Source organism: Astyanax mexicanus, chromosome 2 (assembly GCF_023375975.1).
Source record: "Astyanax mexicanus isolate ESR-SI-001 chromosome 2, AstMex3_surface, whole genome shotgun sequence".
Lineage (NCBI taxonomy): Eukaryota > Metazoa > Chordata > Actinopteri > Characiformes > Acestrorhamphidae > Astyanax > Astyanax mexicanus.
In genome coordinates, this window is record NC_064409.1 from 19048321 (window position 1) to 19065984 (window position 17664).

At 37.5% G+C, this 17664-nt stretch overlaps 1 protein-coding gene across 2 annotated transcripts in view; it reads right to left on the reverse strand.

The window, feature by feature from the left end:
* The window catches only part of LOC103023221 (copine-8), a 226914-nt gene that overhangs the window by 95784 nt on the left and 113466 nt on the right, over positions 1-17664 (reverse strand). For both annotated transcript variants that reach the window (XM_022671345.2, XM_022671344.2), the window contains exon 7: positions 3504-3567. In XM_022671345.2, coding sequence (XP_022527066.1) covers positions 3504-3567 — 64 coding nt within the window. The remainder of the gene's footprint in view (positions 1-3503; positions 3568-17664) is intronic.

Consider the following 17664-nt stretch of genomic DNA (forward strand, 5'->3'; position numbering starts at 1 on the left):
GATAATGTCATTTATTAAAGGAAAAAGCCCTGCGTGAAAAAAGTATTTGACCCCTTAACCTAATAACTGCAATCAAGCTTTACCGATAACCGATTTACAGAATTGTTTTAATCCCACCACATTGTAGTTTTTTTGAGCATAAAAGTCTTGTTTAAGATCAGCCACAGCTTCTTAATCAGACTTTGACTAGCCCACTCTAAAACTTTCATTTAGTTTTTTTGTTTTTTATTACTCATTCAGAGGTAGATTAGTTTGTGTGTTTTGGATCATTGTCCTGCTGCAGAACCCAAGTACACCTGAGCTTGAGGTCACGAACAGATGGACGGATATTTTCCTTCAGTATTGTTTGGTATATACAGCAGAATTTATGGTTTCATCATATTAAATGAGTTGTCCAGGCCCTCAAGCAGCAAAGCAGCCCCAGATCATCACTCTACCACCACCATGTTTTACATTCAGTATGATGTTCTTTTTCTGAAATTTTGTGTTAGTTTTATGCCAAACGTAACGGGATACGAACCTTCCAAAAAGTTTTGCTACGCCAGTCCAAATAATATTTACCCAAAGTCCTGAGCAGATACCATTTTTGACCATTGTGGAGGAGGAAATGAAAGAGAAACGAATGAACTAATAGAAAACAGACTGAAATAATTTACATTTATAAGAACTGTGGGCTGTCCGACCTCATTTATAGAACACAGGATGCAAAAACACAAATTGGTGTGAAGGTTTTACCAAATTAAAAGTCATATTGGTTATTTACGCACAAAAAAAATTATACTCTGTATAAAAGAGCCTTAAGACCTGTTTACACCTGGTCACTTCATGTGACTATAATCTGGATTGAATCCTGAAAAGATTTTAACCACATGCATTTACACTCAGTAGTCAAATGCATCTCCATCTTAGACAGACTGAAACCTGATTGCTAATTTCAGTAATCCGAATGGACAGAATATGCAAATCTGCTCGTTACACAGCAGCCAGTTGTTGATTTGTTCAGCTTCTCTGTGTCCTGTGCTAAAAATGGCGGCTGCCAAAAAATTCACAATTTTACAAGTCATCGAGCATTTCTTCAAATTTTAGTGGAAGGCGGCAGCTTCAGCAGTCCATGCTGACACAAAAACAACTGTTCGGATTGATTAACTCTGGCATGATGCACTGAAAGGGGAGGAGTTTCATTTGTGGAATGATGGATGTGTTTACATGGCTTTAACAGACAGTCTCCTGATGTGGGTTGAATTATTGGATATTTATGTTATAAATGTACTTCATTAGTAGATTGTGCAACAGCTGTACACTGCCATCACTTATCTTTTTTGTTTCAAACTATCATTAGAATGTCTGAAGGGAAACCCATTGTTATGAAATAAACCATTACACTCCCAAAATGGGTATTCATCTTCTAAAGTAGCCATTGCAATTAGCCGCTAAAGGCTTTCTCTAGTTGGGTGTAAACTGGGTTTACAGTGGTATGGAAAAGTTTGGGCACCCCTCATATTTCTTTACATTTTCCTTTATAAATCATTGGTTGTTCGGATCAGCAATTTTAGTTAAATATATCCTGTAGCAGATGAACACAGTGATACTTGAGAAGTGAAATAAAGTGTATATGATTTACAGAAAGTGTGCAAGGTGCATAAATTTGGCAATACTAACAGAAAAATTACATTAATATTTAGTAGATCCTCCTTCTTTTGCATGAAAAACAGCCTCTAAACGCTTCCTATAGCTTCCAATGAGAGTCTGGTTGAAGGTATTTTGGATCATTCTTCTTTACAAAACGTCTCCAGTTCAGTCAGATGTGATGGTTTATGACCATAAACAGCCCGCTTTAAATCACACCACAGATTTTCAATTATACTCAGGTCTGGGGACTGAGATGATCATTCCAGGATGTTGTATATGTTCCTCTGCATGAATGCTTTAGTAGATTTTGAGCAGTGTTCAGTGTTTTGGGTCGTTGTCTTGTTGAAGTATTCAGCCACGACATAACTTCAACAGTGTGACTGATTTTTGAACATTGTTTTTAAGAATCTGCAGATATTAACTAAAATCCATGAGACCCTCAACTTTAACAAGATTCCCAGTACCTGCACTGATCACTCAGCCCCACAGCATGATGGAACCACCACCACATTTTACTGTGGGGAGCAGTAAAGTGTTTTTCTTGGAATGCTGTGTTCTTTTGCCGCCATGCATAAAAATAACCGCCCTCCAAATAACTCAAAATTTTAGATTCATCAGTCCACATCACCTTATTCCAAAATAAAGCTGGCTTGTCTAAATGTGCTTTAGCTTTAGCATACCTTACGCGACTCTGTTTGTGGCATGTGCTCAGAAAAGGCTTCTTCTGCATTAATTACTCTCCCAAACAGCCTCTCCTTGTGCAAAGTGTGCTGAATAGTTAAATGATGCACAGTGACTCCTGCATCAGCAGCAAGATGATGATGTAGGTGTTTGGAGCTGATCTGTGGGTTGACTATGACTGTTCACCATCCTTCTCCTCTGCTTATCTAAGATTATTCTTTTCTTGCCCCTTCAGGCTTTAACTAGAACTGTGCCTGTGTTTCTTCCATTTCCTCACTATGTTCCTCATAGTGGAAACTGACAGCTGAAATCTCTGAGATAGCTTTTTATATAATTCCCATAAACCATGATGTTAAACAATCTTTGTTTTCAGGTCATTTGGGAGTAGTTTGAGACTCCCATGTTGCCACTTTTCAAAGATAATACAAAGAGGAGAAAAACCTGTAATTGTTCACATTAACCCTTTCTCATTATTGTGTTCACTTGTATATGTAGGGCAAGGGTCAATGAGCTTACGGAACAAATGTTGCGTTCCAATAATTAGTGGTAAAGGTATTCAAATCTATAAAATGGCAAGGATGCCCAAATGTATGCCTATTTTTTTGTAAAGAGTTATTGCACACTTTCTGTGATTCCTATAAACCTTATTTCACTTCTCAAATATCACTGTGTTCATCTGGTATATGATATATTTAACTGAAATGGCTGATCCAAACAACCAATCAGGGGTACCCAAAGTTTTTCATACCGTTTTAGGGGTTTAATAATGATATATTTTTTTTTTTTGGAGTTTGGAGTTTTGGAATTGAACTGTTGTACGCCACTATTTAGGTTCTCCTGGGTTTTCTTTGAAGTGTTTGTCACTTCAATTTATTCTTATTATTTGACTATAGAAAGATAAATACAGTTTAATATTGCAGAAAACACTGTACTGGACACCAATTAAAAGTAATAATGTAATCTAAGAAAACAGTAACATTGGGTTAATGGCCACTTTGTGTTCTTCGGCCTCCAAAGCTTGCCAAATCTACCGTTATCTGCCATTATTAAATACATTTGTGGGTGGAGCATGTATAGGTCAACTTCCTTTATTTATTTTTTGTATGTTTTCACTTCTATGTAAGGTTGTACCGATATGGGAATTGTGGCCTGATGCAATGCTGGAATCTGACATTTGACACATGCAAACTTACTCTGCAGTTGTTCAGCTCCTCAGCCTTCACAATAATGGTGCCACACTTCTTTCCAGGAATGCCCCTGTAGGAGGAGGAACAAAACACAGGCCTGTCAACAGCATACAGATACCATAAAACATGTACAAAAAAATCTGCCAGCTTCTAAAGCAACAACCATCTCCCCACACTGCTCCGCGGGGGCGTCGGGTCTGACAGTAAGTCACAGTGCTCTGCCTCTTTACACACCCGCTGACTAAAAAAGACAGTTCACAATCTTCCCTTTACCCCAAATGTAGATAACAAGTCACGATGTGTTTGGTGTTTCTTTAACTTCCGTGCTGAAGCTACAGGGCTAATTATGATAACAAGGAAAAGACATATATGCCCTTCCAGTCAGCACCAAAATGTCCAATGTACGACACAATCCTATATGGGTGATTATATGATATTAGACCTGGGGGACTTTTATGTCTACAGGTAAAAGAGCAAGCAAAATCAGACTCCTTTGTGTGGACGTGTGTCATGCAGCAATTTGGGTACAATAAATGATTAGGCTGATTCCTGTATCTTCTGTAATTGTTGATTAACGCAAAAAAGGAGTGAAGAGTAAATGCAAACCAAGGAATCTGTTGCATTTACTATGCAGAGGACAACACGCAAACCTTTTTTACAGATCAAAATCACTGTCAAGTTTAAGAAGATGCAATTCATATAGGTGATGATAGTGTGCTCACCAGATCTGGGGAACAATATATGACCTTTGCTTGACTCTGATTTGAGTCACAAATTTGATGACTTGAGACTTGAGTGTAAAGATCTTTAACCTGACTCAGTACTTGAGTTTAAAGACTTGGGACTTGACTCAGGACTACCTAGGTTTGGAACTTTACTTGGGACGTGAGTGTCAAAACTAGGGACTTAAATAGCAAGACTTGATACTTGACTTGAGACTTGAGTGTCAAGATCTGGAACCTGACTCAGGATTTGAGTGTAAAGATCTGGAACCTGACCCAGGACTTGATTATCAAAACCTGGGACCTGACTAAGGAGTTGAGTGTAAAGATCTATAACCTGACTCAGGATTGCCTAGGTTTGGAATTTCACTTGGAAATGAGTGTTAAGACTTGGCACTTGACTGGGGACTTGAGTGTCAAAACCTGGGACTTGAGCATCAAGACTTGGTACTTGGCTGAGAACTTGAGTGTGAAGATCTATAACCTGACTCAGGACTGCCTAGGTTTGGAATTTCAAAGTAAGTAGCAAGACTTGGGACTTGATTTGGGAGCTGAGTATCAAGACTTGGGACTTGACTGGGCACTTGAATGTCAAGACCTGGGACTTGAGTGTCATGACTTGAGACTTGACTGTGGACTTGAGTGTAAAGTCCTGGGACTTGAGTACCAAGACTTGAGACTTGACTATGGACTTGAGTGTAAAGTCCTGGGACTTGAGTACCAAGACTTGAGACTTGACTGTGGACTTGAGTGTAAAGTCCTGGGACTTGAGTGTCAAGACTTGGGATCAAGTCCAAAGAGAGGTTCCAAGACTTGGTAATTTGGTGTCAAGTCTTTGAACCTCTCTTTAGAATTGATTGGCAAGACATGTAATTAACTCTTAATTGATTTGTAATAAACCTTGGTATTTGAATCTGGTAATTGGAAACAAAATAGTTATCTAGAAGTCTGTTGTCACGTCTTAGCCCAGGTCGGTCTTGTGTTTTCCCTATTTTTCTTATTTCTGCTCCTGTCTGTCTATTCTCCTGTCTTGTTGTTCTCCCCATGTGTTCCAGTAGCACATGGCCCTGTTGTGTTATTGTCTTGTCTCCTCCCTTGTATCCACCCTAGCCCCACACAGTCATTAGTGTTCTCACCTGTCTTGTTTGTTTTCCCTGCCCTCTTGTTTCCCTCTCCAGGTGTCTCCTGTTTCCCTGTGTGTATAAATACCCCATGTTTTCCTTAGTTCTATGTCTACAAAATTTCTGTTTTCTAGTTAGTCTCTTTAGTTTGTTTGTTTCTTTGTTTGCTTATTTTGGCTTGTTTGTATATCAGTCTTCTTGTTAGTGCTTTGTTTTATAGTGAGTCTTCTTTACTGATTCTTGTTGTTTTTTTGCATTGGAAAATAAAATCAACATGCATTTGCATCCTGCCTCCCACTTGTTACACCTGTATTTTGTCTACAGATTTGTCCCATCTGATTAATACAAGAGTGAAACAGCATACATTTAATCAAGTCAAATAAAACCATATTTCCTGTTATTTCACATCACACAATTGTCACGCGGCTCACGATTTAAGCTAAACACTCACTGCTCCGAGCCAACAGGCCGGGCAGGATGCAAATTCATGGTTAATCATTGCAGGACATTTTCATTAGCAGTGTTGTCACACTGGCCTTAAACCTCTCACTGTGAATTCAACTGTGGATTTATCCACAAATAATTGGGTCTGTGGCCATCTGCAACACGCAACATAAAAGATAACACTGTACTAAGTCGCATATCAATGCAAACCCTGCGTGCCCTGCGCTTTAGGCTTCTCCTTTATCTGACTCATCTGCACATGTTACGATAAAGTCTGTTTGTGTTACTTTATGAGCAACCATATCTCTGCATAAATTATGGTGTCCAATATAGTGAAGACTATTTAGTTATTGCTTAATTTTATTACATTAAAATAAGGTGAAGGTAAAGAAAACTAATTATCTGGTTACAGTTATGGCTAAAAATCTCTTTCTATGATTGAATAATTTATGCAGGAAAAAGGAATAATTTATTTTACATTATATTATGCCTTGTTAGTTTGTCTGCTTGGATGTTAAAATGTTCAGTGTTCAATAAATATTTTAATTAAAATTTTGTAATTGCTTTTTCTTTGAGAAACAAGACCACGAAATACATGAATGATAATAGTGGGAAAACTAAGCCTTCATATTTAAACAAGGTCTGTTTGGACGTGGCCCATATTATTTTTTACTTTGCCACAGATGCACCCAGCCATGCAGTCTGCGTTTACAAACATTACTAAAAGAAGATGGGCAGTTCTAAAGAGCTCACATAAAGTTATAGAGCAGAGTGTCAGAGTGTTGAGGAGCAAAGTGCAGAAAAACCTCTAACCAATGCTCTGTTGATCAAGATCTGCAGAGCTTCACACCTGCAGTTAGACCAGCAATAGAGGACAGACTACACATGCATGACTATGGGTTTAGAAAGTTTCATAAAGTGTTATAAAAAGCTTCTTTAGGTGTCACAATACTGTTGTCTATTTAGCGTACAGTATTTTTCCCACTATAAAACTGTAATTTTGAAAAAGGAAAACATTTTCTTTTAAAGTTAAACTAATGCAGATTTCTCTTCTGAAAACTATTTGGGTGAATAAAGCCCTTCTGTTTATTTACAGTTAGCTTAGAGTTCCAGATTTCCACTAGACTGGGTGCAGCAATATTATCATTAGCAGCTAACCGCTAGTGCTAGCCAACACTGAGGAACGCTGAGTGTTCTGTTAAGCCATTACATTACATTACATTACATTTCATTTGGCAGACGCTTTTGTCCAAAGCGACTTACAATAATGAAGTACAAAAGTAATAGAAGTTTAAAGGTAAAACATCTTTAGATAGGGTTTAAAGCACGTCGAAGGGAAATAAAGGGATAGAGAAGTGAAGGAGGGGAAGAAGGAAATTAGGTTAGAAGTAGTTAGTGTGTTAGAGGTGTTAGGAGAGTAAGTGTTCTTTGAAGAGCTCTGTCTTCAGGAGTTTATTAAAGATAGCGAGAGATTCTCCTGATCTGGTAGTGGAAGGTAGTTTGTTCCACCATTGGGGAACTCTGTATGAGAACAGTCTGGATTGCTTTGTGTGAGTGTTTGGCAAAGCGAGGCGACGTTCATTGGAGGAGCGCAGCGGCCGGGAGGTAGCGTAAGCCTTCAGGAGTGAGTGCAGGTAGGAAGGAGCCTGTTCTGTCATCACCTTGTAGGCGATTGTAAGAGTTTTGAATTTGATGCGAGCATCAACTGGTAGCCAGTGGAGCTCAATGAGCAGCGGGGTGACATGTGCCCGTTTTGGTTGGTTGAAGACCAGACGTGCTGCTGCGTTCTGAATCATTTGGAGAGCCAAATAAGCCAGGGCGATATAAGATAGCGGTTCATTCCCATACCTGTCAAATCTTCTGTTTTGGCCGGGAAACTACTGTATTTTACCCTCTTTCCCTACCGTCCTCCCGTATTAGTATTTTATACCTGTAAATTTCCCATATTACATGATAATGTAAAAAAATATTCCTGTGCCTCTCAAAACTGAAATGTGGACCCTGGAACAACAAATCAGAGACATGGATGGATGCAAGTAGAAAGAGAGGGAATTCTTGCAAAACACATTGAACAATGTACTTGTTATAAGACAAATTGTAAAATATGGTGGAAAAATAAGCTCCTTAGATATTATTCAAAAGACCGTCCCACTCATTGGGTGACCAACTCCTTTGGCAAATTTAACAATTAAAATAAGCTCTAAATAAATGACTTCCTCTTGTATATTGTTGATATGCATCTCCTTTACCTATGAAAACAACTTCTTTGCTCTACATTGTATCGCATGTTACAGTTTTTATGCTATTAAATTGTGTCCCACAACATGCGCACAACCCTGTTACCATAAGGAATTTTAGAGTTAAAAATATTTGTCTACTGGCACAAAGGAAGTGACATCACAAGGACATTTTCTGCCCACATGGCAAGACCAAGAGTAAGTGCTCTAACAAGTTTTAATTTTTTTTCCAAATATGTTTTTGTCCAAGTTGTGTGTGTCACTCAGTGAATGCAACCCTGTTACTCATATTGTAAGACTAATAATGAGTAGAGTCAATTTTTTCTTTATATACTTACATAACCATGTTTGTCCTTGATCTTGTACACATAGCTAAATTTTACAGTTAGCATCTGTTCCTGGGGTAAACCACAACTTAGCCTAGATTTGCAACCCTGTTACTCGCAACCCTGTTACTGTAAGTTACCAAATATATTGCATAATCTAATAAAAAAAACTGCTTTGATACCTGAGCTTGACGAATCAACCTTTTTGATAGTCTATTACCTGTATTTAATAAATATATGAATAAAAATGTTCAAATTGAAGATCAAATTTTCAGAAGTGACCACCCCTGAAGTGTACCAAAATCCTGGAATGTCCCAATAATTAAGGTAATAATATTATAATAATACAGGTAATATAACATGTATATTCGTCGGCACTTGTGCAGGCTACAGGCTAATAATACTCACTTCTGAACAGCAAAAGAGCTAGCGCTTTCTGTGGTTAGCAATGCTAGCCAAGGTTAGCAGCAGGCTACAGGCCGATTATACTCAGCTCTGAATGGTGAAAGAGCTAGTGCTTAGTGCGGTTAGTGGCTAATGCTAATACTGCTCCAGCAGTACTAGCCGAGGTTAAAAGCAGGCTACAAGTTGATAATACTCACCTCTAAACGGCAAAAAAGCTGGTGCTTAGCACAGTTAGTGTCTAATGCTAATACTGCTGGAGAACTAAACTGAAACTCCTGTATAACGCTGTACTTCAGCAAAGTGCTTTACTGCTCCTTTATACCTAACTGGTAAAATTCATATATAAGGTGCAACAGATTATAAGACGCACTGACAAATTATTACATAATTACATTATTACAAAATTTAGGATTTTAGGCTTAGTATTTTTGCTTAATATTTGCTTAATGTTTACAGGTGGCGGTTCACTCTCACTCCTCGTTAGTGCCGTTGGCATGTTGGACTGAACTGTGCTTTAAGACACTGGTTCTTGCACGTTGCCACAAAAACAAAACACGTGTCTCGCATAAACCAGTGGAAAAACTTGCGGCTGGCAAAACAAAATGCGAAAAGTTATAAATATTTCAACATCAGGAACAGCCATGCCTATCAGCCGTCACAGCTCATCAATCAACCAATCAGTGTTGCAGGAGGGATGGGACTGGATCTGCTTGCTTGTTAGGGTTAGCTCATGAACACCCAGATTCTGCCCCAAGGGAGCCTAGCAAACAAAACTCAGGGGCAAAAGCAACTTGTTCTGAGATCTGCAGAGAATTACTGTGATATATCCTGTAACCTGTACAGAGCTCGACACAGCTGACAGCTTCTCCCACCCTTAAGATTATTCCCACCGCCGCGCTGCTCTTTATATAGAACATTCACTTTCAGTATGGCTACACTGACTTTCTTTTTTTCCTTCTGGAATTAACAAGACAATCTACCGTTGGCAGTGCAGCGGAAACGCTGCAGATTAAAGAACCACAAATCTAATGCATACAGTATGTTTTGGGATGAACATGGTGGATCAACTGAGACAAATGGACAAAAGTAGTGGTAATGCTCTTCCATAGTTTCTTCTGAAATCAAACATATTAAAACAACAGACCTGCCTCTACTGTCCAGGGATGACTTTCTACTAGGGCTGCAACAATAAGTCGATATTATTGATAATGTCAATTATAAAAAATTATCGACTCCAAATGTTCATTGTCAAATAAATGTAAATTATGTACTTTATGTACTACATAAAGTGCTGGTGACTGAAACACAATGGGAGAAGGGTAAAGGGGCTCACTCAAATAGTTTGCACTCAACTCTGCCATTCAAAAGTCTCCAAAAGTTCTCAAACACAACAGATTACACATTACCTCACTAAACAGCACAACTTTACACATTTAAATGGCGATGCTCTGAATCTTTTGAATGGCATTTAAATCCATATTCAGTTGTATTTATTGTTTTCAAGTGAAAGTAGAGAATGCTAGAAACAGGAGACAGAAATAATAATTGACTAATTGACTAATGAGAAAAATAATGGCCAGATTAGTCGACTACTAAATTACTCATTGGTTGCAGCCCTACTTTCTACTAGATTTTGGAGCACTGCTGTGAGAATCTGATTAGCATTAATCAGATAACAGAGAATAAGTGAGTTTATTGAGTGTTGGATACTTGCATACTAACTCACCTCTTTCTGAAATGATTGGATGGAACACCATTAACCTCGGGTCTATGGGTGTTTCTGGTCTTTAAACATCAGACACCCTTACCCAGGCAACCCAGCCAAGAGTAATCAGTCCCTATAGCTTGTGCCCAAGTAGCAGTTGTTTTGCACGGATCACCCTGCTTTATCCACAGCATCTGCACTGAAAAAAATGCTGCGTAAAATTTACTCCAAAAAAGTTTCGCAACTTTCTGCATTTGCTTTTTTTTATGTAAATTTAATTTAATGTAAATTTAAGTAACTTCAACTCGGTTTCAAGACTTAAATGTTACATTGAGTAAATACGTGAACTGAACTTCAGTCAATCCTTTCTTTTATTAAACTTTAATTTCTGCATACAATATTACCTAATTACCATTAAAATTTTTTATTTAAATTTGAATTAAAATATTTTTTATATAAAACACACATTCACATTTTTACATAATCTCAAAGATATATTTTGTAAACAGACCAAGTCTCACTGTCTCAACACATGGATTCTTTTTAGTATACATGCCATTCATTTGTTATGACAGTGTAATATGTTTAATAAGAGTTTTTTTTTTTAATATTTAAATTTCAGGAATTATAATATATTATGTATAATAAATTATTTGAGTTCTATTGTATAAATTAAGTAATTGTAATTAGGTAAAATCGTATGCAGAAATTAAGTAAAGTTTACTAAAAGAAAGAATTGATTCAGCATAAATAAATGAACTAATGTTTACTAAAAAAAAAGGATTGTCTGAAGTTCATTTATTTACTCTATGTAACATTTAAGTCTTGACACTGAGATGAAGTTACTTAAACTTATCTGAAATTAAATTTACTTAAAAAAAAAAGCAAATGCAGAAAGTTGCAAAACACTAATATTAAAGACTACAGATGTTATTTTTGCACGCTTGCCTCTAGAGTCTTCCTGGTAGAACTTACTGTTCATTTGCTTATTTGCTTCATTCGCTGTCTAATATGTAAATTCCAACCCTTGAAAGATTCTCACCGCTCTCACCACTGAGATAATCAACGTTATTCACTTTACATGCTGGTGGTTTTAATGTTCTGGCGTAATGCTTGTTTGCAGACTGTGTTAAAAGCTGCGTTTTAAACAGTAATGAATGGGAGTCTGTATAAATAAAAGAGAGCAATGAGGTGTTGAATTGGTATAATAACAGTCCTCGTTTCGGGGTGACTCACTTATGGCTGCTTTATTGCCCGCAGAGCCGGGTAACCCTGAGGGCCGCCATTTGCTATAAATGGAGGGAATTTGATGGAGTATAAATGCTTCTGCACTTTTCTTTTATGACCCTTCTTACACTCTTACGTCCTTCGTCTTTAGTGACGTGACTGATTGTCTCCGGGAGATAGGGAACAAAAATCCTCGCCATGAAAAAAAAAAAAAAGTGCAATAATGTAATATAAAGTAGTGTACGGACTGAAGATAGAATGAATACCGAGCACTGATTATAGTCACAGTGTGTCTTATAAAGCCAAAGCACACACTCTCAATGCAGCTGTAGCATTAGTTACACCTGCTTGTTGCAGTGGTGCAATCCTATTACAGTACCACACTGGAGTTCTGTGGTAACAGGACTGTTTATAACACTTATGAAATTAAATGATTATGAGGTGTGTCCCAATACGGGGCTCTGGCTCCATTTGTCAAATGTAATACTTTTTAAGACTCCAATAAATATAATCTAAAGCCCAAAAATGTAGTCATATTTTCTTTAATAAAAACTAATTTATTGTAATGGAAATCAAACCTTTCCCATTTTTTAATTTTTATATATATATATTTTTCAATTTTGTTTCATTGTGATGCAGAACATGTTAGCATGTTAGCTAGCTCCACGCTAATGTTAGCTAACTCTAGTTCTCTCCCCGGTAACGTAGCTAACTTGCTGCTTGCATTAGTATGTTAGCTAACTCGCCGCTAAAGTTAACTCCAATAACCTTCGTTCTCTCCCTGCTAACATAAGCTAGCTTGCTACTAATGTTAGCTAACGCTACGCTACCCTTAGTTCTCAACCCAATAACATTAGCTAGCTCTCCGCCCCCCTTGTTACCCGTCCCAGGTGTTTCCCGTTAACTGTGTTGTTGCTACCTCTATATTCTCCTTATTTTTTGTTATTTCATTCTTTTGGTTCCTTGTTTGTTTGTTTTTTGTTTAATTTAATAAATTCTTCCAAGTGCACCCACTCTCCTCATCTCCTTGCTGCTCCCTACCTGACACAATACTTTTGTCTATGTAGTTTTTAATGATTTCAAACAGCAATGATCTGATATTACATATTAGCACTAGATCAATGCTAGTAATTTTTTTTAATAATTTATAATATCTTATTTTGAAGGGACAACACTGAAGATACAACACTTTGATATAATGTAAAGTATTGTCAAAGTATATTCAGTATAGTCAGTGTACAGCAGGGGTTGGAAATTAAGTTTGGCCGTGGGCCAGATATTTTCCAAACCATTCTGTTTTGGAAAATGAAGTGTAATGGGATGGAGTATTACAGATGGCCATCATTTTTTTCCACACCTGCTGTAACTCTCTTGGGCATGGAGTTCACTAGAGCTTCATAGGTTGCCACTGATCCTCTTCCTCTTCCACTCCTCCATGACGACACCACAGAGGTGGAGGACGATAGAGACCTTTGCGCTCCTCCATCTTTCATGTGAGGATGCCCCACAGGTGCTCAATTGGTTTTAGGTCTAGAGAGATACTTGGCAAAGTCCATCACCTTTATCTTCAGCTTTCTCAGCAAAGCAGTTGTCATCTTGGAGGTGTCATGTTTGGGGTCATTATGGGGTTGGAAAACTGTCCTGAGGCTCAGTTTCCGAAGGGAGGTGATCAGGCTCTGCTTCAGAATGTGACAGTAGACTTTGAAATTCAACTCCCCAGTGCTAGCCCCAGAAAATGATGCTACCACCACCATGCTTGAATGTGAAAATTACAGTCCTTCTGTTTTAAGTAAGCTTATTTTGGTTTTGGTTTGGTTATTTTTTTTTTCCTGAAGATAGTTCTCAAAAAAAGAGAGATTGTTAAAAATCAGGCTATTTCTTTGTACATTTTTATCCACAAGTTCATCAGAACCAATTGACAGATGTCATGTAATTAAAATGAATCATTTAATTACTGATTAATTAATGATTTATTAGGTACTGTTCTTGCTGATTATGAGTTGGGACTGTATTAATCACTGACTGCGCTGATCTAAAGATGATTTTAGCCATAGGCCAAAGAGAGTCGCTGCATGTGGCACCAATGTAAGCTTTATTCTTTAGACTAGCTCACAAAATCTGAAGTAATTTCCTTAGTATGAGAAATACTTCATCTGTTCTAATGGGATCTGGAGTTTTTACACTATGAGCTCTTTTACTGCTGAGAAAAATCACTTATAAGTATGTTATTAGGTGCCTTAATATCTGTACAGTAGAGGTGTGTCATATTGTATCGTATGCAATAATACCGCCAACATTTTTTAATATTGTGAACAATATTATACCCTGAAATATCGTGCCATATCTCCCACCCTTAATTATCACATCAGGGTACTACTTTTTTTTTTTTTTTTTTTACAGTTTTTACTGTTTTTAGCAAAAGAAAAATTAACACTGTTCTCATTTCACATTATTTTTCTACTAGAGACTAGAGATTATATCTGCCCAGTATCATTTATTTTACTTTAATCCTGGATATATGGAGATATATAAGTGCATTGTTAGTATCACGACATTCTGGATCATTGACTTCTGTTACAAATCTGATAAAATTCTTGTATTTTCTTTTAATATTTCAGTTTTTATATAGGTGTGCCTATACTATTATTAATTTGTATGCAATAATAACATTTAATTGTTATTTTTAAATATATTTTTCTATTTATTTATTTTTGTCATATTGCCAAGAATATTGTTATCGCTAGGAACCTGGGTGTTCTGGTTGATGACCAACTCTCCTTCACGCACCATGTGGCCTCAGTTGCTCGGTCCTGCCGCTTTGCGCTCTATAACATCCGAAAAATTTGACCGGTCTTGACGCAACAGGCCACCCAACTCCTGGTGCAAGCGGTCGTCATCTCACGCCTCGACTACTGCAATGCCCTGCTAACTGGCCTCCCGGCCTGTGTAGTAAAACCACTCCAGATGATCCAGAACGCAGCAGCACGTCTGGTCTTCAACCAACCAAAACGGGCACATGTCACCCCGCTGCTCATTGAGCTCCATTGGCTACCAGTTGATGCTCGCATCAAATTCAAAGCTCTTACAATCGCCTACAAGGTGATGACAGAACAGGCTCCTTCCTACCTGCACTCGCTCCTGAAGGCTTACGCTACCTCCCGGCCGCTGCGCTCCTCCAATGAACGTCGCCTCGCTTTGCCAAACATTCACACAAAGCAATCCAGACTGTTCTCATACAGAGTTCCCCAATGGTGGAACAAACTACCTTCCACTACCAGATCAGGAGAATCTCTCACTATCTTTAAGAGACTCCTGAAGACAGAGCTCTTCAAAGAGCACTTACTCTCCTAACACCTCTAACACACTAACTACTTCTAACCCCATTTCCTTCTTCCCTTCCTTCAGTTCTCTATCCCTTTATTTCCCTTTGACCTCCTTTTATCCCTATCCAAAGATGTTTTACCTTTAAACTTATTTTACATTGTACTTGACTATTGTAAGTCGCTTCGGACAAAAGCGTCTGCCAAATGTAATGTAATGTAATGTAATGTAAAAATACCACAAAATATTGTGATATTATTTTAGGGCCATATCGCCCACCCCTATTGTTCAGTAATGTATTTTTTTTTTTTTATATATAACTGTACTGTATTGTATGTTTTAGAACCCCCTTGAAAACGAGATGTCACATCTTAAGGAGCTATCTGTCCAGTAAAAAAATAAATAAATAAATATATATATATATTTTGTCGAACAGAACACATCCCTAATAAATAAAACTGGGAAAAATTAAAATAAATCTACAGCTGATCATTCTAATGTATTCTAATGAATGTATAAATGCTTTAGTAAATATGATTGGACAGATTTTTTACTTTTTGGGTCTGACCAGTCTGTACAGGTAAAATAACTGAACTGTCATTGAGACATGCTTATTACAGCGTGCATCCAACCGAGAAAAAAAAGTGAATATATCGTAATGAAGTGTGCACTTTCACACAAAATCACTGTCCAGGAGATGAATCACACGTCAAGCCAGGCTATATTTGGTGGGATTTTAGAGGTTTAATTAAAATCTCACACGTTTTAATTATGTAGCGGGGTCATTTAATACTGGCCTTGTATCTTCATTAGGGAACACTCTAACTCCTCTAAATAGCAGAGCTCAAACCTAATGCAGCAGAAACAACACACACACACACACACACAAATACAACCTCAAACCCTGGCCACAGTGCTTTAAAATAGGGATGCATCCAAATTACTTGGCGAATAAGGCTAAAAAAGCATTTTCAGTGTTCAGCTGAGTAAGTAGGGCTTTCAAAAAATATCAATATCTAAATATATTTTTATTCTGTATTACACAGAGAGTGATCTATTTTTTTTATTGTTGATGATTATGGCTTACAGCCAATGAAAACTCAAAAATCAGTGTGGGTAGTGTGCCAAGTCCTGTTGGAAAATGAAATCTCCATAAAAGTTGTCAGCAGATGGAAGCATGAAGTGCTGTAAGATTTTTAGGGAAAACACTGTACTGACTTCAGAACACAGTGGATCAACACCAGCAGATGACATGTCTCTCTAAACCATCACTGATTGTGGAAACTTTGCACTAGACCTCAAGCAGTTTGAACTGTGTTTCTCTCCTTGTTTACTTACTTGTTTATAATATTGTCTGTAGTAATTTGAAATAACATGATCATTATGTATCATCAGATATTAAGCAAACTTGTTTAACTTAAGGAGTTAAAGCACTATCAGTTCTTGACAGAAGATCTTCAGCCAGTATTCTCCTATTTAAACTATGTGGTATGTCACGGTAATCTGTGTGCAGTACGTCACGGTAATCTTTGTGGGTTGTAGAACCCTGCCCACCACCATTCTCCTAGTCCCATTTCCACACTCAGGGTTGCCAGGTATCGGCAGCAGCACACAAACAGTGCGCTGCAGCTATGGAAATGGGTTAAAAAATAGTATTTGTATGATATTCATCAAATTGTTTCACTTCATTGGTTTTTATTTTGGTGCAACCTTACTTTTTTAATGTTTTTAAATGTTTTGTTTACACTAAATGCTTGGATATCACTTCTTAAACACAAAACAGAAGGTGACAGACTTAAATTATGAAGCTTGAAAAGGGAAATTATCAAATTTGAGTAAAAGTAGTAAAAGTGAACACCTACATATCCTGTCTAATCAGCTAATCATGCAGCATCCGTACATATCAGCATACAATAATGCAGATATGGGTCAACAGTATGAGGGGAAAAATAGATTTCAGTTGCTGGTGCCAGGAAGGGCTGATTTGAGTATTTATTCAACTGCTGACCTCCTGGAATCAGCATTCTGCTGAACTGAGTTCCTCAGAATGGTGTAATTAGGAAAATTCCTCTGGCTCCACTTCCACTTCTTGCCAAGAACAGAAAGCTGAGGCTGCAGTGTACACAGGCTCATCAAAAACTGGATTGTTGAAGACTAGGAAAAAACAGTTTTTGAGAAGCACAGATGGTCAGCTTTATTTTGTATAAAGAGTTTGAATGAGTAACATTGCTGACTATGTGCAAACTTTCTTGAATTCACAGTTTACAAGCTTCTAATAGTTACTCCTTATATGATTTATGCACCACATCACAAAGCAAAACACGTTTAATGAAATTTGCAGCTTTAGAAAATGTCTCAACAATATTATACTGCTTTATCACAATGATATTATCAGAAAACTCAGCATAGGCAGTACATTTATGGGTCCCAGAGGGTTACAATAAATAAAACTGATCTAAAAATTACAAACTGAGGCTATTCTTAATTCTAGTATGATCAGAATCATTATCCATCTTATAATCCTCTCAAATCAGACAAGCTAAAAGATAAAAGTCTTTTTAGTCCGTTTTGAGGCAGTAAAAGCCAGACAACAGGTAGAAGGCTAAACTGTTGCACCCCATCTGTCACAGAAACCTGCAAAGCATTCAACTGTTCATAA